The sequence below is a fragment of the Prionailurus bengalensis genome, chromosome D2, assembly GCF_016509475.1.
Source record: "Prionailurus bengalensis isolate Pbe53 chromosome D2, Fcat_Pben_1.1_paternal_pri, whole genome shotgun sequence".
NCBI lineage: Eukaryota > Metazoa > Chordata > Mammalia > Carnivora > Felidae > Prionailurus > Prionailurus bengalensis.
Window position 1 is genome coordinate 42,403,741 of NC_057351.1, and position 23,329 is coordinate 42,427,069.

Below are 23,329 nucleotides of genomic sequence, written 5' to 3' on the forward strand. Positions count from 1 at the left end.
AGGGGGGCGTGGTAGGAAGAGGAGTTGGCAGTGACCACTCCCGGTCCGCCGGCGGCTGGAAACCGGTACCCAGAGCTTAGCGCGCACTAATTGGTCTCTTCTGGCGGCGGCGGGAGCGCTCCAGCTGCGCGGGGCCGAGCGGTGTCATCCGCTTAGCGCCCTCGCGCCACCCAGCGCGCCCGCCCCGCGCCCCTCCCGCCGCCGCCCCCACCGTCGTCTCTGCACTCCGCGCGGCCCGGGGAATGCTCCGCGCTCCCGCGCCCGGCCCGGCTGCGGCTCGCGACACTCTCTGCCCGCGGAGACATGAGGCGCGGCCCGCGGGCCGCCCTGGCCCTGGGGCTGCTGCGCCTCTGGCTGGGTGAGTGGGTGCGGGGCCCCGCGCCCGGGGTGGGGGGCGAGGCGTGGGTACTGGCACTGCCCGGGTGGGCGCCGAGACCGAGCTCCGGGCAGCTCACTTCCACAGTGGGACTCGGGCTGGGGGACCCGGCGGGGTGGGGTGATCCTTCCAGCTGCCCGGGCTCGGCAGGTCCTCTGGAGAACGCAGACTTGGGGCCAGGACCCCCGCTGCCCTCGGCTTTTTCAGAGCAGGGTGGGAGGTTTGGCGGCTTCTCTGAAGGCTGCTGGGGCAGGGGAAGGTGTCCCAGCTCCCAGTGTGACCTTGGCCAGGGCACCGTTCCTCTCTGGGCGCGGGTTCCCCGTCTGTCCCTTGATGGGTTGAGATTGGCCGCTGCCTGCGTTCTAAGTGTCCGCGATGGTGCGCGTCCCTGACAAGCCAGAGCAAACCCTGGGCGTGAGGGAGGTGGCGGTGGCGCTCTCCGGAGCTCCCCAGCCCCAGTCTGTAGGCGTGCTGCCATTGGGGAAGAGACTACCAGCCCGCCCAGACTGGGACCAGACGTGTGACCACACTGGTGCGAACCGGCCCTTCCGTGTGTCTGTTCTCCTGTGTGTTGTCTTCCTAGCCCAGGCCAATTTTGCCCCGCACTTCTTCGACAACGGGGTGGGCAGCACCAACGGAAACATGGCCCTGTTCAGCCTCCCGGAGGACACCCCTGTAGGTGAGGAGCCCTGGCACCAGCCCCCTGTTGGTCCCCCGGAGGGTGGCCCGCGTTCCCCTGGACACAAGGACTGAACCCGTGATTCCTCTGTGCCTATGGAGACACCCCGTGCCAGGCTGTGGGCCCTCCTGGGGCACCCTGTTTGTGCTCCGAACTCCCTAGGGCAGTTGCAGGAAAGGAGGTCACGGCTGTCATGGAGACCTAAGCCAGTCCAGTCCTAGAGGCCCAGCTGCAGGTCCAGAGACAGGGCTGCCCCAGACAGCAGGCAGTAGTTGGTAGCGTGATGATAACCCCTGGGGTTGGCCACAGCACTGCCCCTGACTCACTGCGTGACCTTGAGCAAATATACTTACCTCCCCGAGCCTCAGATCTTTAGGCTTTAAAGAGGCCTAAGAACATCCAACTTGCTGGGATACTCATGGGAAAGGGGGAAAAGCGGAAAGAGGAGATTCTCCCTTCTCTCTCTCTCTCTGTCAGGGCCGAGAACTCTGAGCAAAAGGATAGCAGTGTGAAAGAGGCACCTATTCAGAAATCCCCGAGGAGCTAATCCAGGCGTGGGGGCACAGTGCTGCACAGTCCTGCCTTAATGGCTTCTCCCTTTTCTCCCATTCGCCATACCCAGGGAACCCCAATCTTGGCTGCTGGCCCAGTCATCACTACCAGGCAGAGGCCCTGCAGTTAGGCACAGCAGACCTGAAGCTCCTGTGTCATCTGTATTATAGATTACAACCTGCACAGTGGCTGATACTCACCAACAGTTATGAAGAATTATCATAAAGAGTGGGGAGCAGCCAGCAGGGGTGAGGCCTGCAGCAAATTGTCACTTCAGGGCAGTGCCTTTGGCACTGAATTGAATATCCACTTTATAAACAGTTGAATCCTTGGTCCTGAATAGATGCCGCTTTTAGGAAGAGTTGGGTCCCAGATTCTAGTCTCCTCTTCTGTGTCTCTCTCCAGGTTCTCATGTATACACCCTAAACGGGACAGACCCTGAGGGAGACCCCATCTCCTACCACATCAGCTTTGACCCCAGCGCTAGAAGCATCTTTTCTGTTGACCCCAATTTTGGAAATATCACCTTGGTTGAAGAGCTGGACAGAGAGGTATGGGGAGGCATGAGAAGTGATGCCTGCCAGGTGTGCAGACAAACCTCGGTGGGCTAGAACGTTCCCTTGAGCTCATTCCTGGAGTGGTCTTGTAAGCCGCAGAAAACTGACAGCAGATCAGGACTGGAAAGAGTGTTTTGGTTTGGTTTTTAGTGTAAACTTTATGCCCAACATGGGCATGACCCTGAAACCAAGAGTCGCGTGCACTACTGACTGAGCCAGCCTGGAAAGAGTGGTTTAGAGAATGGGTCTGAGTTGGGTAAAACTCTACCCCTCCACCCCTCTGCATCGTTCTGAACCTACAGGTGCCAGGGCATGGGCTCCCTTTCTCTTTTGAGACCCCTCACCTGGCTGGTGGGCCTAGCTGACCGCATAACTGGACCTCCACCGTGGGGTTACTGCCAGCTACGGTCCAATGGCAGACTCCACCAGCCACAGGCCAGGGTAGAGAACAGAAAGGTTGGCCTCAGAGACTTCTGCAGGGACACAGAGGTGGAGGTATGACAGTGCACCCCTCCCTTGCATCCCTGGGGACTTAGTGACCTCAACATTCTTCCTCACTCAGGTCCCACCATGGACTCAGGAGTGCTTGAGACACTGCAGACCTGGGCTGTAGAATATGGAGAGGCATAGGAAGATAAGGGGAAGAAAGAAAAGAAAAGGGAAACATCAGCTCCCTGGAACTTCCACCACACTAGGTTAGCATCTGTCCTCAGTCTAGCAGGGGAGCATTCTCTCTTGGTGCCTCAATAATACTGAGGGTTTAGGAGAACCCCTGATGTGCCAAGACCTGAAACAAGGTCTCAAGCATGGCCAGAGGCAGCTTTTGGCCACCCTGCCTTGCACCAGGACTCCCTTGAAATGCCCAGGTCTGCTCTGGTTGGCTCAGTGGGGGCAGGGAGAGCTCCCCCCAGCCTCAGGGTCCCCAGATACATCAGATTCCCATACACTCACTTAATCTTTATGCTTTACAGAGAGAGGATGAGATTGAAGCCATCATCAGCATTTCTGACGGCCTGAATCTGGTAGGTGCCCCCGAGTTGCCCCCCCCACCCCCATCAGCACTAGCACCCTGGGCTTGACCACAGTTCCCCCTCCAGTCTCCTAGGGGCTCTCTGGCAATCCCAAGCCCACAAGACAGGGCTTCACCGAGTGAGGCCAGTGGGGAGGCTTTCCCATCTGCCTCTTCCAACCAGCTCCTGCCCATTCACCCAGGATTAACACCTGGGTACCCAGACTCTAGCTTCTCACTCACCTCCTTCCCCTCAGCCGTCACTTTCGCCCAGCCCTCACCAGTGCCTGCCAAGATGATCACAGGGGTTTCTCAGCTTCCAGGCTACCTGACCCCAGTCCATGTCTGAATTTCAGCCAGAGCTATCACTGTGAAATGTTAGACCTGGCCACAGCCCCACTCGGGAAGCACTAACAGTAGGCCACTACCCTCAGGATGAAATCCAAGCCCCAGTCTCGCATGCAGGGTCTCTCCATCAGGCACTGTCTGCCTCGCCCACCTTCTCTACCACATTCACCCTCCCAACCATCTAGCCATAAATCTGCTTATATTCTCTGAACTCTTTGCCTTTGCATGTGTTGTTCCTTCTTCCTGACATACTTTTCCACCTCTTTCCCTCTCACCTGACAAACTGTTGCAGAGTTTAAATCTCACTCCTGCTGAAGTGAAGTGAAGCCTCCCTGCTGTCCCCTACCACAGGCTGAGCTAGATGCCCTCTTTTCAGGGCCTCTGGGGACACCCTCCTATACCATGCACCCACAACCCCACAAAAAGGGGGGGGGGCATTTACCTAGGCCGTGGTGTACATGTTGCCTCGAGTCATGTAATGCATGGGCCCTGCCTACAGTACCTGGCATGCCACTGTTATCACCCTGAACAAGATCACCACCTTTCTTTTAAATATGAATTTTGCCCTGCCATCACATCCTGCAAAACACACACCATCAGACTGTGCCTTCTACCTCTGGGATGGAACACAGTGCTTGGGACCACGTGGTTGCTTAATAATATTTGTTACACGAATGAATAAAAGCAGGAAGGAAGGAGGGGAGGAAGAAGGGGAGGAAGGGAGAGAGGGGGAGGTGAAGAAGGAGAGACAATGGGCAGAGACATACACCTGGGGCATTAGAGACCACTGTCCCTTTATTGCCCAGAAAGTCTCAACTGCCCCAGTTCCTGTCCCTTTTGTCTCTTCTCAGGTGGCAGAAAAAGTCACCATCCTGGTGACTGATGCCAATGACGAGGCCCCCAGTTTCATTCAGGAGCCCTACGTTGTCCAGGTTCCTGAGGTAAGCAAGGGGCCCCGAGGCAAGGCCAATGCACTCCCACCCCAGATCCGTGGCCTGCCCTTTGGGCTGCCCTGTGACCTGACCAGGGGGACCCGGCCCCCGAGTGAAGAGCACCCATTGCTCCCTACCTTCTGGAGAACCCTTCCTCTACATGTCCCCCCACCTCTGTTGCCATCCCTCCCACATTTATTTTTATCCCAAGGAATGTCCATTAACCATTTTCCATTATAATCATAACGTACATTTATTGTCGGAATGTGAAATATGTAGAAAAGTAGAAAACAAAGTCTCAGAAATCACCCTCAATCCCTCTAGATTGAGACAACATTGTTAAATTTTGGTGTAGTTCTTCCCAGTCATTTTGTGCTTATTGGATTTATTTTGTTTGCTTTATTTACATCGCTGTGACTCTATTAAACATACACTTTCTGTATACTGTTTCTCACTTAATTTACAACATAAGCCTTTCCTCAGTAATTGTAAAGTGTAGGTAACTATCATTTTAATAGTTTCCATTTAGTGCACATTCCATCGTGTACCAAAGTATTCCTTTATGTTTGGATATTTAAGATGCTTTAAAGTTTTGTTGTCATAAGAAACATCAAATTCTGAACATAAAACGTCCATATAGATAATTAGAATGATTTCCTTAAGACATGGCCCAAGATTTGAAATGCCTAGGTTGAAAGCAGGAGAACCTGGGAAGTTCTGGCTGCCAGATTGCCTTTCCAGAATGGCATGTATTTGCTCTCTCTCCCCTAGGCTGTGGGAGAGGGTTTGTCTCCCCATCCCTCACCAACACTGGGGATTCTCCAATTTTTTTAATGTTTGCTAATTCAGTAGGAGGAAGATATTTCATTTTGGCTCTAAATGATATATATGTGATCCCTGGTAATGCTGAATGTCTCTATTTATTAACCATTTCCCCATTTCGTATTTAAGCCCTTTGTCTGTTTGGAGTCTTAGTTTTGGACGATGTTTGTTTGCTTCTCTTCTCCCCTTCCTTCTTTCCTGCGCTCACTTGGACTTTGGCCTGTCTTCTCCATGGGTGCTCCCTGGTTAATCATCACCTCTTCACCTCTTTTTAGCCCTTCATGCCCTAATTGCACCTTTCCATGGCTCCTTTACCCTCAGTCCCCTGAGCATTCTGTCACTGCCTCGGAACTGATCCTCACCACCCCCCCCCCGTCACTGTGACCCCTCAGGACATACCTACTGGGAGCAGTATCATTAAGGTCCATGCGGTAGACAAGGACACGGGTTCTGGAGGGAGTGTCACCTACTTCTTGCAGGTAAGGAGGGGCATACTGGTCATAACCAGAGGCCTGGACTAGAGAGGGACACCTGGATGGCCACCGCCTCCCTCACCAAAGCACTTAGGTCCGGGTCTCCACTATTCCCCAAAGATTGTCAGAGAAGTCACATCAGACTCACAGGGACATGAGAGGGGCCTGAGTGGGAGCCATCTTCCCCTGACTGGCCCACGCTGGCTCCCTCTGAGTTCCCCTGCCACCCTGTCCCTGGACCTCCGGGACCCTCAGCTCTCCACCCTCAACCTCTTCCCCAGGAGAGGCACTGGGCACACTGCACCCACACGGGGTGGAAGAAACCTGCCTGGGCCTAGAACTGTGGAGATCTGTCTAAGGAGGAGCAGAGATGTGACCCCCTCCCCCATCCCACCTCTATCCATCACCCCTCCACCCCACCAAAGGCAGAGACCCCTTCCTGAACCTCCTCCTTCTCCCTGGGTTCCACAGGAACCAGCTGCCCTCCACACAGCTGCCTCTTCTGTAACTGTTCCTCTTCTTTCCACATTTAGTCACTTGCTCTCACAATTGTCAAGGCAGTATACCTTGGTGGCTAACAACACCGGTACTTGAGAAATCCCCTGGGCTCCACATGTACTGGAGAGATCCCACTGCCTCCTCATGGGCCCTTCAGCCTGTTATCTAACCCTCCGAGCTCACTTTCCTCATGTGTAGAATTTGAAAGATGAAAGCACATCTTCATGGATTCTTGTGAGGACTAAATACGTGCACAGCTCTGATAAATAGCCTGTGACATACAGTAACCCTTCTTCCAGATTGAGGATCATCTCCTGTCCCCACCCACCTTCAACCCCCACCCCCACCCCAAGCTTCCTGGAACTGGCTCATTGTCACTTATTTGCTGGGGTTGAAAGATCCTGAAGGCCCTCTCCATCACAGTGGCTTCTGAGCCCCACTTCCTCTAGGTTACAGCGCTCTGCTGGCCATTTCTACCTGCTGGAACCTCCAGGCCAGAGCCTAGCTGGAAGCTGAGCAGCAAGAAGTGCTAAGGCGCTGCTGGAAGCATGCTGAGGGGCAGGAGGGGGACCCTAGGGGCCAGAAAGGCTGAGTACCCTGGAGGTTAACCTCAGCCCCAAGGCCAGAGTTCCTGTGACGAAGGCCAGTGAAGACACCCTTTCGGTAAAGCAAAACAGGCACTTCTGGGGTGGCCTGGGTCCCTCTCCGAGGACCAGCCTTCCCTTCACTCTTACAGAATATGCACGCCACCAAATTTGCCATGGACCGCCACAGCGGTGTGCTGCGCCTCCGGGCTGGGGCCACCCTGGACTACGAGAAGGCCCAGGCCCATTTTGTCACTGTGGTTGCCAAGGTAACAGGGCGGACTAGGGAGCATCTGGTTTTTCTTCAACCTTTGTCAGAGGAAGCTGCCCTTGGATTGGAAGAGTTGGGTCCTATGAGGGAGTGGGGGAGGTTTGGAGGGCCGAAGGTAGGATGGGGATGGGGTAGGGGTGCGGCTGCTCAAAACCTCTGTTGAGTGGACTCTGCCCAGACAGGGACATAGTCTCCAGGGAGGCTGGAGTCTTTGGGTTGCAGAGGGCATATTCCCTCCTGGAAGAGGGTGTATGCCCCATCAGGACTGACGAGCCAGGGTCCCCTCTGGAGGACTAGGTGGCCATGGCCTGGACACCCATGCTCCCTCACATCTCCCATGAACTGGCCTCTAGGCACCTCCCTCTCTCTGCCTGGGCTTGCTCACCTCACCTGTTCCTCTTTGTGTGATCAGTGACCCTTCATGAGCCTCGGTTTCCTCATCTGCCCACCCATGAGGCTTAACTGAGTTTCTCATACTTCTAAAGTGCATGGTGTGGGACCTGCAAGTCGGCAGGTGCTCAGCCAAAGTGGCTGCTCTGTCCCCTGAGGGCAGGAAACCCTAGCTGTCCCTCTAGACCCAGCATTTTCTTTTCCAGGAAAGGAAAGGCCCCTGCTGGTCACATATTGGCCACAGGCCATCCCACTGCAGCCTGCACCACCTGCCCAATACTCCACCGAGGGCTGGGCTCGCTGGGCACACACCTTCATTGTGTAGACTCAGGCACGGGCCCAAATCATGTCTTAGTAGGTCCTTAGGTGTTGGAGGCTTGGTTCCTGGTGGGAGGGGGAATTTGACTCTGACCCCCCTCCTCTTCTGCCATTTGTCGGACATGATTTCCCTGGAGAAAGAACTCTCTTTTCCAAAGGAACACTTTTGAGTGCCTAGTGCATACCAGGCACTGACTAAAGACCTCCATGCATCATCTGATTTAAATGATCCCCTTATGAGGGGGAATTATCTCCAGGTGATACAGGAGCAAACAGAAATCAGAGAGGGCAGCTGGTCCGGAGGCCAGTAAGAGACAGAAACCAGATTGTACCAGGAGTCCAGAGCCCAACCTCTCTTCACTCTCTGCTTCTTCCCCAGGATGGTGGAGGGAGGCTTCGAGGGGCTGATGTGGTGTTCTCAGCCACCACCACGGTCACAGTCAATGTGGAGGACGTGCAGGACATGGCCCCTGTCTTCGTGGGCACACCCTACTACGGCTATGTGTATGAGGACACCCTTCCGGTGGGTGGCTGTCCCCTCATCCCAGTGTCCCCTCCAGATGCCACTACCCCTGGATCCCTGTGATTGGCCCTGGGTCACCCTCTTCACATGGATGGCTCTGGACTGACTCAAGCTCAGCCCATGAACATGTCCTTTTGCCTGTGGGAGTGTAGGGGGGAAGAAGCAGGGGCAATGTGTAGAGCACCTGCCAGGAGCCAAGACTGTGCCATGCCATTTCTTCACTCATTCAAACTTACTCAAACCCGGCTGCAAAGGTTCAGCCCCTCAAAAAGGCTGAGAAGAGAGGCTGACAGGTGGCCCATGGCTGTGGTTTGGGTGGAGCCTTTTCTACACCTTGTGGGGGCAGTGGGGGGGGGGGGGTGAGATTCCTTTGTGCCTCCCCAACTCAAAGCCCATAGCTTCAGGTCCCTCAGACCAGTAGTTCTCCCACAGTTTGATGCCGAGCTCCCACAACCCTTGTCAAATGTCATCCACAGGTGTGGCTTGTCCCGCAAGCCAGGCTCCAAGGCCGGCGTCAGCTTCCTCCCCCTCAGAGCAGTCTTTGTCCCTGGTGTTTGGGCTACTATGCTTATCTTTGGGTCTCTTAGGAATGGCACTCCCCCTGGGCCTGGCACCTGATGCCCAGCATCCCCTCCACCCCTGAGCCCTCACCAGCCCCCCAGCACCCAGCCCATCTCCCCACTGTGCCCTTAGCCCTCTGCCTGAAATGTGCCTGCAGACCTAATACACCCCGCCTTTCTCAGGTCAGCCCAGACGCTGCTTTCCCTGACATCTTTGGTCGAGATGGGAGCTCCCCTTCTCTGGGGGATGCACACCCCTCCTTGGGGTACCTGCATGTATTTACATGCCCCCTCAGCTCAGCCAGACCATGAGCTACCTGTAGGCGGAGACCAGGTTGGGGCCAAACCCCATACAACCGCAGCTCAAGGACTCTGGAACTGAATTGCAGTCTGAATTTTTCCTCCCCAGGCTCTGAGTATTCTAGGATCTATGAGACAATGCAGATGCTCACTGAGGACCCCTCACGTGCTGGGCCCAAGCTAAGATACCGCTTCTCCCAAAGCTGGCAGCCGAGTAGTAGAGATAAGCACAGAGTAGAGGGAGAAATGCCGGGCGCCGAAGACAGGCCAGGGGGAGGCCAGCTGTCCTGCTGAAATCTAAGGGCAGACAGCGTTGCTCAGGGAGAGCAGGCGGCATGTGGCAGTCAGGAAGCAGCCATGAGTGTGGACAGGCCGAGGAGAAGTGCCTGAGGAGGAGGCTTAGAAGGGGGCGGCTGGCTGAGATGGAACAGGCTTGCTGGCTGTGGCATCGCTGCCCAAATCTGTCAAATGGCACCCCAGCCAGGGCCACAGGAGAGCATCCTGGTTTCTGGGCTTTGCATTGGACCCCTCTGTGCCCAGCTCCTCTCTCACCTGTCTCTGACCTCTCCCCACCATGTACCTCTGCAGGCAAAAGGTGAAGGAGGCAGGGAGGGTGAGGCTCGAGGGTAGGACAGTAGAAGCCAGACTTGAGTGTGGCATGTAGGAAAGAAAGGATAAGAGGAGGAGGCCCACTCAGGAGGCCTGAGTGTCCCTGGGCAGCCGTGTGCTAACCTATGTGGAGGGGAGAAACAGAGCTTGGGCTGTCTCTCCCTCCAGCCTGGGGAGGTCAGTGGGTGCTATGATCTCTCTGCAGAGCAGGTGTGGGGCCACACAGAGGCCTGGCCCTTTTCTTGGATGGCAGTGGGGCCTCCTCTCTTATTGGGGCAAGTATCTGGGGAGGGGGGAACCCTATCATCACCCAGCGACCTCAGGCAGCTGCTTCTGTTCCCTCAAGGGCTCGGAGGTACTGATGGTGGTTGCCATGGATGGAGATCGGGGCAAACCCAACCAAATTCTTTACAGCCTCTTGAATGGTGAGTCTGGGGAAGCTTTGGGGACAGGCCCATCACTGGGCTGTGGCTTCTACTCCCTGGGCGACCAGAGTGAGCTTTCCAGACCTCTCTGGTCCCTGTTTCCTCATCTATAGAACCAGAAGTACAAGATGCATGAGACGGGCTGGGTCCATCTAGGAGGTGATGAGTCTCCTTGGGCATGTGCTCCAGACCCTGCTTTATCACTCTGTCCAGCAACAAGGAGAAACATGGGGTTGGATTGGGGGACTGAGAGCAACACTGTGAGGCACCAACTCATGTCCCTTCACCCTAAGCACATGCTGATTAACAAGAGGGAGTGGCAACATTTCTTACACTTTTAAGTTACTGTGTTTTTTATTGTCATACTTTAAAACTTCTGGCCTAGAGCATATAGTTGAATTAAAAGAACTAAATGCAACGATGATATGGTATTTCCTACTACTAGCTCTGTATATGGATGAGCAGACTGAGGCTCAGAGAAGCTAAAGGGCCATGCCACATTCCCACTGGACTTGAACCTAAGTCTTCTGGCTCCAAGTCTGTGCTCTTTGCACAACTGAGCAGCAACGGAGCAGGTCAAGCCGGCCCAGGTGGGCTCTATAGCCCCTGGTAGCTGGTCCCTGCAGCACCAGGCCCCTTGGTGGGATCATCATGCCTGGTGCCTGATTGCAGACATGCATATGTCTCTCTGTTCTCACTCAGACACCATTGCCTTCCCAACCCTTTCCCTTAGGATATGCCTGGTGCACACACTCCTTCCAGCATGCCTGAACATGCCACCATCACACACAGGCTCCTTTCCCCAGGCACGTGGACCCTTGACTGCCTCTCGTCCCCTCCCCTCCACTTCTGCAGCCTTTACACAATTACCAAGCACCCCACCCCCACCCCCATCTCTTCTCTTCTCTCCGTCTTCTGATCTACCTCCTATAGCCTCTGGCCTCTTTCTTCCATCCCTCCCTTTCTCTCCTCTTTCTCCCCTTCCTTACTTCCCTTACTCTGTATCCGTTTCTTCCTTTCTCTTTCTATCACATACACACACGTGCATACACACAGCACAGAAGAGAAGGAAAGTTCTATGGAACCTGAAACCAGACTCAGAAGTGAGTTTAAGTCCCAGCTCTACACTCGCTGTGTAATCTTAGACAAGTTACTTAGCCCTTCTGAGATTCAGTTTCCTCATTGGCAAAATACAGATGATAGAATTAGGTCCTATAGAGACTTCAGTGAGGTAACGCCCGAGGATCACAGGGCCGGCTGCCTGGCATGGCTCCCCTGCGCCTTCCCTGGCCATGTGTGGAACTGCAGGACACATCTTTCCTCCTTGACAGGGAGTGACGGAGCCTTTGAAATTAATGAGACGTCTGGAGTCATCTCCGTCATGCAGAGTCCTGCCCAGCTCAGGAGGGAGGTGTATGAGCTGCATGTACAGGTACCCTCCCTCTAGCTTGGCCTTTCCTCCTGCCCTCCGGCCGTGGTGATGCAAACCAGTATCCCCACCACCAGCCCACCCTCCACCCAGGGAGGGAGCTAGATGTTGCTCCAAAGAGCACCCACGTCACATAGCCTGCGTGAAGGCTGCAGCAGACACACACAAAGTCTCTGGAAAGGGGAGACATGAATTCACAAGGAAGTAGGACTGAAGCAGCAATGCCTTGAGTATGGGTAAGACCCAGCAGGTGGACACTGGTGGAGGGCATCGCTGGTGGGAATGGGGGCGGAGTGCAGGCACTGTGGACTAGGAAGCCCCATGAGATGAGGCTGGAGGTGATGTGCACATGATGTACTGGGGAAGCAGCAAGGAGTCATGGGACAGCAGCAAAGTGTTTAGACCACATGTAGACAGAGAAAAAGGTTGGATCCCAGGCTGGAACTGGAGGAGCAAAGGCCCCAGATACGAAATATAGGTTTTTTTCCCCAGAACAGAGCCAGCTTTGTGGCATGTGGCCTGTGCAGTTACACAGGGACCACTGTTAGAAGAGTCCCATGCTGGGTGTAAGGCTCTGCTCTTGCTGTCTTGAAATTCTTAATAATTTTTTAACAAGGGGCCCCATATTTTCATTTTTCACTGCACATTATGTAGCTGGTCCTGCCCAAGAGCAGTAAAGAGCCATTGAAGGGTTTTGAGCAGGATCAGGGAAAAGCTCACTCTGGCTTCTTTAGACCAGGATGATTCTCAGATTTAGAGAGTCTGGCAAACAAAGATTTCCAGGACCTAGTCCTGGCAACGGGAAATTGGTGTGTCCTTGAGAAATGCAAGACTCTGCATGTTGTGAGCCCCCAGGTGATTCTAGTCCAGTCCCAGGAGAGGGTTTGAGAACACTGGTCCCAACTTGAGTTTGGAGGGAACTGGGTGAGAGGCAGGGAGGCAGAACCATTCGTCAAGGTGATAAATGGGGGGGTGGGGGGAGGGCCTGTGCAGATGAGGGGAGGTGGAGTGGCATAAGGAGACAAACTGCAACATATGGAGGAGGCAGACTCCACAGAATGTGACTGTAAGGAAAAGGAGCGACTGTAGTGACTGTCGGGAAAGGAGAAGGATGAGGGATCTGGGTGGTACCATGCTATCAGGGGTGCAGGAAAGGAGGCAAGTTGGGTAGGACAGACATGGGGCATTCTGCTGTCTCTGGGATGCTCAGATTGAAACACACAAACTTGTGTATACAGGTGTGGAACCTGGGGAGACAATGTCTGCATACAGGTGGCTGTAGAAGAATGGGTTTGGGGAATGGAGTCACCTAGAGGATGGCTGTGGGGACAGAGGAATCACTGGCCAGGAACATAGCTCTGGGAGCATCAGAGGCTGAGTGAGGCAGGAGCAGGTGAAAGAAACCTAGGAGAGATCAGAGAGGTGGACGGGAGCCTGCAGAAAGCAGAGTCCCATTAGCAGAGGGCTAGAACCCTCAGGAAGGCAAAAGAAAGTGGCAGTGCTACACGCAGCATGGAAATTAGTGTGAAGTGTCTCAGTTGGGGATGGGCTGAGAGCTGAGTGGGAATTAGGAAATGGAGACAGCAGGTGTAGGCTTCTGAGAAGGGAGTCATGGTAGCAGCTGGGGTGTGATGAGTGGTGTCCGGGGAGCATAGTGAGACTAGAGCATGCTTCTAGAACAAGGGAAGGGAGGTTCTTGATTGTCTCTGTCACATGGAGTGGTTCACACAGAGCCTGTGGATTCTCAGCCCTGGCTTTGCAGCCTGTATTAGTTATTTGTTGCTACATCTCCAAACCTCCCCTCTCTGCAGCCTCCACCCCTGGCCAAATGGACACCAGGACAGAATGTGGCAGAACTGGGGTTTGAACCCAGATCTGTCTGGCTATAAAGAAGGGCCACTATGGTGAGATGGAGAGACTGCTGATTAAGAAATCAGACACACCTGAGTTCTTCCTAGTCCAGTTCTGCCACTCACTAGTGTGTGGCCCCAGGTGACTGCTTCACCCCTCTGTGCCTCATCTGCGAAATAGGATTAGTAACAGCACTATATTGTTGCCTATGGCTGTTGTAACATTACCACAAGCTTAGTGTCTTAAAACAACACACATTCATATCTCACAATTGCTGTGGGTCAGGATTCCAGGCTCGGTGTAGTTGGGTCCTCAGATTCAAGGTCTCTTGTTGTAGCTGCCATCAAACTGTCAGCTGGGACTGGATTCTCATCTGAAGGCTTGACTGGGGTAGGATTGTCTTCCAGGCTTACATGGTTATTGGCAGGATGGAGTTCCTAGTGGGCTGTTGGCTAGAGGTGACGATTAGCTCCTTGAAACATGAGCCTCTACAACATAGCTGCTTGTTTAATCAGAGCCAGCAAGGGAGAGAGTCTGCTAGAAAACAGAAGTTACAGTCTTTGTGGTCTAATCACCAAGTATATCTCATCACCTTTGCCATGTGATATCAGAAGCAAGTTGCTAGGGCAGGCCATACTTAATGAGAGGGAATTACACAAAGGCATGAATACCTCAAGCTGCGAATCCATGGGGCCATTTGGAGTTGCCTGCCACACAGCAATAGCCACCTGTCCCTATCCCAGGTGACTGAGGTCAGCTCTGCAGGGATCCCAGCTGCCCAGGCCATGGTCCCAGTCACCATCAGGATCGTGGACCTCAACAACCATCCGCCTACGTTCTATGGAGAGAGTGGACCCCAGAACAGATTTGAGCTGTCTATGTATGAACACCCACCTCAGGGAGAGATCCTGCGGGGCCTTAAGATCACTGTCAACGACTCAGACCAGGTGTGTGGTCCTGCCCTCCACCCTGTCTTCCAAGAAGCCAAAGCTGAGAGAGTGCACCAGTCTTCACCGCTTATGTCCCAGGGGCCTTGCAGGTGTTAAAATGGATGAAATGATGGTGTAACCAAGAGACAGACGTGGGAGAGTAGCTAACCAAAGACCTTTAGGTTAGCCTAAAGACATTTACAATCAATTAAAAAGTAAAACCAGTCAAATAAAAGCCCCTCTATATCTGATCTTGTAGAAAGGCATTTGTGAATGCATCCTGTCACCTCCTATGCCCAGCAGAGGGCCAGGCTGTCAGTGTTTGGGACCTTGCTTAGTTATCATAGTCTGCTAAATCCTTCTGATCCTTAATGGCCTGACCTATAGAAAGAAATAATAATACTCACCTCCCAGGGCTAAGGGCATATGAAGGTTTCTTGCTTAGCATGACTATCTAATGAGTTTCTATTCTCATTCATCTTCCCTGTTTCCTCCCTCCAAACACTATTCCCCAGGGAGCCAATGCCAAATTCAACCTGCGGCTGGTGGGACCTGGGGGCATCTTCCGAGTGGTCCCACTGACAGTCCTGAATGAAGCCCAAGTCACTATCATTGTGGAGAACTCAGCTGCCATTGACTATGAAAAGTTCAAAGTGCTAACCTTCAAGGTAGGTGATACTTTGTACTGTCCTGAATGGGGGTAGGGGATGGTCCTAGGAGCTCATAGCAGCTCCTGGATTCATTCCTGAGGGGTCCTTGTCACCCTCTGCCCTTCCTGGCCCTCCAGTTTCCCTCAGCCCCTCTGCCCTTCTTGCTGACTGGGGGAGCAGGAGTGTGGGAGAAGAAGAAGGTGCAAGAGACCTCTCCACTGCTCACACAGACTCACCGCGTTCCTGGTTCTAAATTAGGACTGTCCCCAGGAATGCAAAGGTGTTCAATGTGCCCTGTTCATAGATTGAGAGAGAAAAACTATTTGATTATCAAGATAAACATATTCCTCATATGCATTTAACATCTGTCACCAACTCTGATAAAAATTTTAGCAGAAGATGAAAAAAAGACTCCTTTGTATCTGTGATTATTTAAAATTATACACATATATAACTAATGCATATTATATATAACTATGTAAATAATATATATTAATAAAAATGAAAAACAGATACCTCTTTGATATCTAAACTGTTATAATTATTTATAATTATACACACATAACTCTATAGCCAACATCATGCTTTGTGTTCTAAAACCAGTGTGTGAAGTCAGAAGCAAAACATGGATGCCTGCTACCACCACCATTATTTAGTACTATTCCTGGAGTAACATTATTCCTGAATAAAGAAAGGAAATAAAAGGTATGAGTATTAGAAAGGAAGGGACAAAATTATCATTATTTGTAGGTAGTGTTATTGTTTGCTTAAACAAATCTAAGAAATGTTTGAAAAACAGAAACACATCAAAGCTGCTAATGTGATTGATTACAAACTTAATACACAAAATTGAAGAGTGTTCCTACATATGAATAATAGCAAAGAGAATAATGGAATAAAAGTTTCTCCTTTATAATAACAACTAAAAGATAAAATTCCTAGGAATTAGGCAAACAGGAAATACACAGCACCTAAATGATAATGAACACAAGAATTAAACAAAGGGATATAAAGAAGGCAAGATATGTAAAGGTGCACCCTGTTTAAAAAATGCAAATTCTCATCAAGTGAATAAAGAATCCAATGTCGTTCCAACTAAGTCTTACCTGGAATTTCCTTTCAGATGGCGAGAAGGTTTGATATAATTACATGGGTTTTTATCTGGAGGAATAAATTTCTAAGAATAGTCAGGAAAACAGAAGGAAAGAATATGAGGCAGGAACTTCCCTAACAAATATTAAATTATATTATAAAACAAAGTAATTTTTGAACTTGAAACTAAAAAGGAATATGCAAATCAATGGGACAAAAGAAATTGGCCCAAATACAACTATAAGAACTTCAAGAAAGCAGGCTTTCAAGACAGTGGTCCTTAGAGGCGCCCCTACAGGTGATGTCAGGCATCGCAGGCTGGCGGCTGAGAGTAAGGCAGGGCCAGGCAGGTGGGTGCAGGACCAGTGCTGAGACAGGAAGGGGGGAAGGCTTTCTGCCCACTGACTGCCACCCAGACAGGTCCTTGTTTTCCTTCCTTTCCCAGCTCCTGGCCATTGAAGTGAACACTCCGGAGAAATTCAGCTCTACAGCAGATGTTGTGATCCAGCTCCTGGACACCAACGACAATGTCCCCAAGTTTACCTCCCACTACTACATTGCCAGGATCCCTGAGAATGCCCCAGGGGGCTCCAACGTGGTGGCTGTCACAGTGGGTTGGGGGACTGGCCCAGGGATTGGGTCTGGGGTGGGGAGTCCCTACTGAAGGAGGCCTGATGAAATCAGACAAACCGGGGTTCCAGTTTGAATTGCAAAGCCCAAACTCATTAACTGTGTCCTTGGACAAGCTCCCTGAACTCTCTGAGGCTCAGTTTCCACTCCTGTACAATGGGGACAACAATACCCAGGATTATAAGGAGGACATAGGCATAAACCCTCAGCTCAGGGCACAGGATTCATCTCCTTCTCTATCCTCATTTACAAAGAAGGGATACATGTCTTCCAGATCTAAACCTTTTGTTTCCTTCAATAGTTGGTTTCCTGGGCAGATAACTAGGGCTCCAGAGAAGACCTCCAGATCAGTTTCTCCCCAGTTGGATAAACCCCAGTTCCCTTGTGTTGCCATTGAAAGCAACCCTCAGGTATATTAGCTGCCAATACGCCCTGACAAAGAGCAGGTGCCACTTGGAGCTCTCTCTCTTCCAGGCTGTAGATCCAGACACAGGTCCGTGGGGTGAAGTCAAATACTCCATCTATGGGTCTGGGGCAGACCCGTAAGTACATCCAGAATGCTGAACAGGGCCTCGGGCAAGGGATTTGGGAGGCAGGGGGGCAGAGGGGATCTGTGCGGACGGCAGGAAAGGACAGGACCTGGGTTGGAGAAATGAGCAGGAGGGCCATGGGTGAAGGGAAGCAGTGGAGAGCCTGGGGCAGAAGTTCTGGGATCTGAGAGAAAAAGGGTCATCATGATGGCCTGGAGCTAGGGAGGGCAGGCCCTGGGAAGAGAGGGAAGTGCTGTGAGTCGGGTTAAGTTCAGGGTTAATAGGTGGATGAGTAGATGGGTGGGTCAGCACCCTCAGTCAGACGGCAAGGTGGAGGAGAGGAGCAAGTGGGAGAAGCTGCATAGTGCATCGAAGGCAGCTCATTCCTGCAGTCCACTCTGTGTGTGTGTGTGTGTGTGTGTGTGTGTGTGTGTGTGCACGCGCTTATGCACACACACGCCGAATTCCCTATGCCCGGCAGCTTCCTGATCCACCCATCCACCGGGATCATCTACACCCAGCCCTGGGCCAGCCTGGATGCTGAGGCCACTGCCAGGTACAACTTTTATGTGAAGGCAGAGGACATGGAGGGCAAATACAGTCTGGCCGAGGTGTTCGTCACTCTGCTGGATGTCAATGACCACTACCCTCAGTTTGGAAAGAGTTTCCAGGAGAAGACCATGGTGCTGGGGACCCCAGTGAAAATTGAGGTGAGCTTTGAAGGCAACTAAGGTTCCCTAAAAGCCTTGTTTTAGCTGTTGCAAGAGACACTGTGGTGTAAGAATTTATTTTAATTTATTTAATTTAAATAAACTTCAGGGGCACCTGGGTAGCTCAGTTGGTTAAGTGTCCAACTTTGGCTCATGTCATGATCTCATGGTTCATGAGTTCAAGCTCTGCATTGGGCTCTGCACTGACAGCTGAGAGTCTGGAACCTGCTTCGGATTCTGTGTCTCCCTCTGTCTCTGCCCCTCCCTTGCTCTCTCTCTCTCTCTCTCTCTCACTGTCTCAAGAGTAAAGTTTAAAAAGTAAAATAAACTTTATTGGCTTCCCCCTGTGAGCAGGGGATATTAAGGTACCTTATATATCCCCATCCCCACCTCAATCCAGAAATAACCTCTAAGAAAAAAGATATTATTGCCACTTTACAAAAGAATTGAGGCTCAGGCAGGTTTTTTTTTAAGTTTATTTATTTATTTTGAAAGAGAGAGAGCATGTGAGCATGATCAGGGGAGAGGCAGAGAGAGAGAGAGAGAGAGAGAGAGAGAGAGAGAGAGAGAGAATCCCAAGCAGGCTCCATACTGTCAGCTCAGAGCCAGACACGGGGCTTGCATTCATATACAGTGAGATCATGACCTGAGCCAAAATCCAGAGTCAGGCACTTAACTAACTGAGCCACCCAGGTGCCCCAAGGCTCAGGCAGCTTAACTGTTTGGCTTGCCTTTGTTCACACAGCTGGTCAGCCTGCTTTCAAAGCAATGCTATGCTGTACTGTCTTCCCAGTATGGAAAAAATTTGAACTCTGAAACCCAACATACTTGACTTTGAGCTTCCCCTTTTTTGATGTATCCATCCTTAGACAGGTCACCTATCATTCAAGCTTTTGTTTTTTAACAATACCTACTGCCCAGGCTTGATCTGAGAGTGGAATGTACTAATGCATGTAGAGGGCCCGGCACAGACCCTGAGTCACTCAGTACTTCCCCCAACTCCAGTCCACTCACAGTAGGGTTAGGACCATTTCCCGTCAACCCAGCAAGCCAAATAAGATACACTGGGTTAACCATGGCGCACAAGTATCATTCTCGAGTCCCAACTCTGTCTGTCCCTCCTCACATGCAGGCCACGGACCAGGATGCAGACGAGCCCAACAACCTGGTGGACTATTCCATCACCCACGCGGAGCCAACCAACGTGTTCGACATTGACACGCACACAGGGGAGATCCGTCTCAAGAACTCCATCCGCTCCCTTGATGCCCTGCACAACATTACACCTGGTGGGGACTTCACGTGGTCCCTAGAGGTGCAGGCCAAGGACCGTGGCTCCCCATCCTTCAGCACCACGGCCTTACTCAAGATTGACATCACAGACACAGAGGTGAGTACCAAGTCTGGGTCAGAAGAGGCTCAGAAGACCAGCTCAGGCCTTGCTGAAACACGGTTAGAGGAAGAAGGGACCATCTGCAGCCTTCCTCCAAAAGGCACTCAACGCTAGCAAAGGCTGCCTGTGCCATCAGACACATAAGCTTTGGAATCAAGTTGAAAGCCTAGTTTCAACACTTATTAACAGTGTGACTTTGGGCTTTGCCAAGCCTCCACTTCCTTTCCTACAAAATGGGAAGAGTGATGGTTCCTTCACATAGGGGTTAAAAGGCATAAGTAAAATCATTATGTGTAGTTCTCAGCTCAGTATCTGGCAGAAAGTCATCATTAAGGGGTTCCTGATATATTTGGGCAGATGAAGCCCTCCATAACTAAAGGTAAGCCATACCCTAATCTCTCAAGTAGAGAGTCCAGCTAATGTAGGAGTTTTAAATCTGAAAGAGGTTGTTTGCGTCATGCTCTCTCTCTGTGCATTTTTCTGGAGAGCTGTATGCATCGCATTTTCTCTGGGTGCATTTTTTCTGGAATGAAACCCCTGGTGTTCATCAGATTCTCAAGGGATGCTTGACCCCAGAAAGTTTACACACCATCAGGCTTAAGGGAGCTCATGACCCTTGCTCTGTCCTCCAGGGACCAGGAAGGAACAGCAGAATGCAGTTAGGGGGGCTTCTCTCTTCCAGATGCTCTCTCGGAGCCCCATGGCCGCCTTCCTGATGCAGACCAAAGACAACCCCATGAAGGCTGTGGGTGTCCTGGCTGGCATCATGGCCATCATTGTGGCCATAACCGTTCTCATCTCCACCGCCACCTTCTGGCGCAATAAGAAGTCTAACAAGGTCCTGCCAGTGCGGCGCGTGCTCCGTAAGCGGCCCAGCCCAGCACCCCGTGCCGTCCGCATCGAATGGCTCAAGTTCAGAAGGACCAAGGCTGCTGCCAAGTTTGTGCTCAAAGAGGATCCTCCCAATGAGAACTGCAACAACAACAGCCTAGGAAACACACTGCCCCCCAAAGCCCCAGCTCCCCCTCCACCACCCACAATGGCGCCCAACATGGGCACAGCCCACTGGACTGTGCCTACAGTCTCCGGCTCACTCACCCCTCAGCAACCCCAACGGTCACCAAAACCCAAGGTGGGAAGCCCCATCCAATCAGCTCTGGTCTCTGAGCTCAGGCAAAAGTTTGAGAAGAAGAGTGTGGGTAATAAGGCTTACTTCTAGCATGTGTCTTGTGGGCCCTAATTTCCCAACCCCAACTATCCCACTACTTGGGCCATGCTCCCCACTATCTGCTCCCTAGGGTCACCTGTGTTTTGTACAATGATGTAAGCCCCATATCCACGGCTCTGGACATGCTTTGGACAAGGGATTTCTCTGTTTATGGGATGCAACTGGCAAATACTTCCTCATCACCCAGATTGTTGGCACAGCTGTGATGCTCCCTGTTCCACAGAGACTGGGAATAGACAAAGAGCCAACTCTAAGGTGTCTACTACTCACCAACCTCAGACCTCACAGTCCCTCAGGTCCTCCTGGGGCATTAGCATCCTCAGTTGAGGAAGAGGGCCCTGGCCACATGTGACAAGGCCAACCAGAATCTGGATCCTGAAGCCTCCAGCTAAGAACAGGAGCAGGAAAAGGAGGTTCAGTTCTGGCTAAGGTTGTGATCAGTTGACCCTTGCAGGCTGTAGGAGAGCAAATGCATCAGGGCAGGGTGGTGATGCACTGAAAACTGATGCTGACTGTGGGGCTATTCCTCAAAGTCATTGGAAAGATGTAGGATGGTGTCTGAGTAAAGACCGTGGGCCCCTGCTGTACATGTGTGGGACCAGAGACACAAAGGTATGGGATGGCCCCAGCCAGAGCTGTCCCAGGCAGGCCCAGAAATGTCCAAGCTAGCACCACGGTGGTAGTCCTAGAGGCATCTGGAAGAGCCTCAAGACCCCTCCCCAGGGTGCTGCCCCTGCCCCCCACCACCCAGGAGCCCTTGAAAAGATAGTGCAGAGCTGAGATCTGGAGAGACTTTTGTTTTTATCCAGCTCTTTTGCTCATGTGGTATAACCTTGGGAAAAGCTGTTTAAATTCCCTGATCACTTCCTTCCTCATTTGTAAAATGAAGAAATTAAGTCCTGGCTGACTCACTCACAGGTCCAAGGTGAGGACTGAAATAAATATGTGGTGACAAGGGCTTTAACCAAGTGCAAAGCAGCACAAATGCAGAGTATTTTTCTGCAGGCCAGTTCTCTGGGCTGCAGCTCCTCCAGAAAGTATTAGGAGCCCTTCACGCCATTCTGCCAAGCACCCCCAGGAGGTCCTGTGCAGGGTTTGAGTACAGCCCCTGACCTGTGGCAGCCAGACCTGGATGATGTCATTGCCCTTGACTCAGGCTCCTCCCATCCAGTTATGTCCCACCACACCCCATGCAGCCCTGGCCAGCCAGTCAGAAAGGACCAAAGCCGGGCGGTACATCCGTTTTGCCAAAATGACAAAAACGAGCTTCCACAACAGGAGCAGTGCTGGAGGCCACACAGCTGGTTGGTAGCAGAGACCTGGTCTGAGGGCTCCTGACTCCTTGACATTTTCCTTTGGCCGGGCACACCTTGTCAACTTGTGACAACATCCCCCAGGAGAGAAGACACGCAAGCCTCTATGTTTAATGCAGAGAAGTTCCGCCCAACTTTAAGGAAAGCTGCTCTATGGGGAATCTAGACGTGTGCAGGGAGAGGGAAGTAGAGCAGTTCTTTGCATCTTGCTCCCCTCACTAACAACCGCTCTACAGTATCGTCAGTGATTTTATTTATACAGACTATATGCACATGTGGTTTTCCTGATTTCTGAGTCTGTGTTTTGAGGTGTTACTCAATTACGCTGGTGTGTAAGCTCCTTGCTGGGCTTTCTGCAGTCCCCAACCCAGAGTGTATTAAGAGGTGATTTCTAACAAGCTGGGAGTACAGACTGAACCAATAGGCATTTTGCAGCCTGTATTTCAGGAGAGGGCTGTGCTGGCTTATGTTTTCTCTCCACAGGGAATACACCATCTTTACATTTTGCATGCAATCAACCTCTTTTGTAAATGGTGAATAAAGTCTGTTAAGCAAGGGCCCAGCTGACCTCCTGTTCCCTGCTTACATGGACATTAGCTGACTCATAGAGACCAGTCTCCCTGGCAGCCAAGCTCGGCCTGCCTCCTGGCTCCTTCAGTGGGTGAATCCATCCAGCCTCTAACCCCCAGATCTGACTCTCTGGGGGGCTGCAAAAGTTTGTCCAAATGGCCATGCATATACCTCTAGTGGTAATACATTTACAGGGTTTGTCTATCTAATCATGCCCCATCGTGGGCCTGGAATGGGCTTTTGTCCTGAGCAGCAAAAGCTCCAGCAGGGCTGCTTGGAAAGGAATGGGCTCTGGAGCTAGAACTAATTTATCTCTCATTCCAGCCCAGAGAAGGCAGGGATTGGGCCTGGTGTGGACGTGAAGTCCTGGGAAGAAGTGTAGTCTCTGGGACAGCAGTCAGGAAAGCCTCTGGGCTAGAAGGTCAGGCCAGCATTCAGGCTCTGGGAGGCCATGGGCTCCTGGACAAATCCAAAGCTTGAACCAAGGTAGAAACAGTCTTGGAAACTGCACCTGTGGGCAACCTCCTGCACTGGGAAGTATGGGGAAAGTACCTAGTTGCTGGCAAGAGCCATACTGAGAATGAACAGGAAGGTGTGGCTAAACCTAAGGTTCCAGCAAATGTGGAGATACTGGAAGTGACCCCCAGCCAGTGGGAGTGAGCTGGGCCAAGTTCTACTGCATTAGGGAGTGATGGGGCCGAGGGATTACCTGCCCAGCCACAGGGGACAGACCTGGACTACAAGCCGGCACAATTTTAAGCCTCCAGCTAACGAACTG

At 52.0% G+C, this 23,329-nt stretch overlaps 1 protein-coding gene across 1 annotated transcript; it reads left to right on the top strand.

Annotated features, from left to right (window-relative positions):
* Window positions 1–218: 218 nt before the first annotated feature.
* On the top strand, window positions 219–22,538 carry CDHR1 (cadherin related family member 1). The gene is made up of 17 exons (XM_043596747.1): window positions 219–358; window positions 960–1,055; window positions 2,013–2,158; window positions 3,136–3,186; window positions 4,373–4,462; window positions 5,668–5,754; window positions 6,983–7,099; window positions 8,189–8,332; window positions 10,148–10,226; window positions 11,558–11,658; window positions 14,250–14,453; window positions 14,951–15,103; window positions 16,623–16,787; window positions 17,282–17,349; window positions 17,819–18,047; window positions 19,180–19,437; window positions 20,123–22,538. Exons 1-17 carry the CDS (start codon window positions 304–306, stop codon window positions 20,657–20,659), a joined length of 2,580 nt encoding a protein of 859 aa, XP_043452682.1. The 5' UTR covers window positions 219–303; the 3' UTR covers window positions 20,660–22,538.
* Window positions 22,539–23,329: the final 791 nt, after the last annotated feature.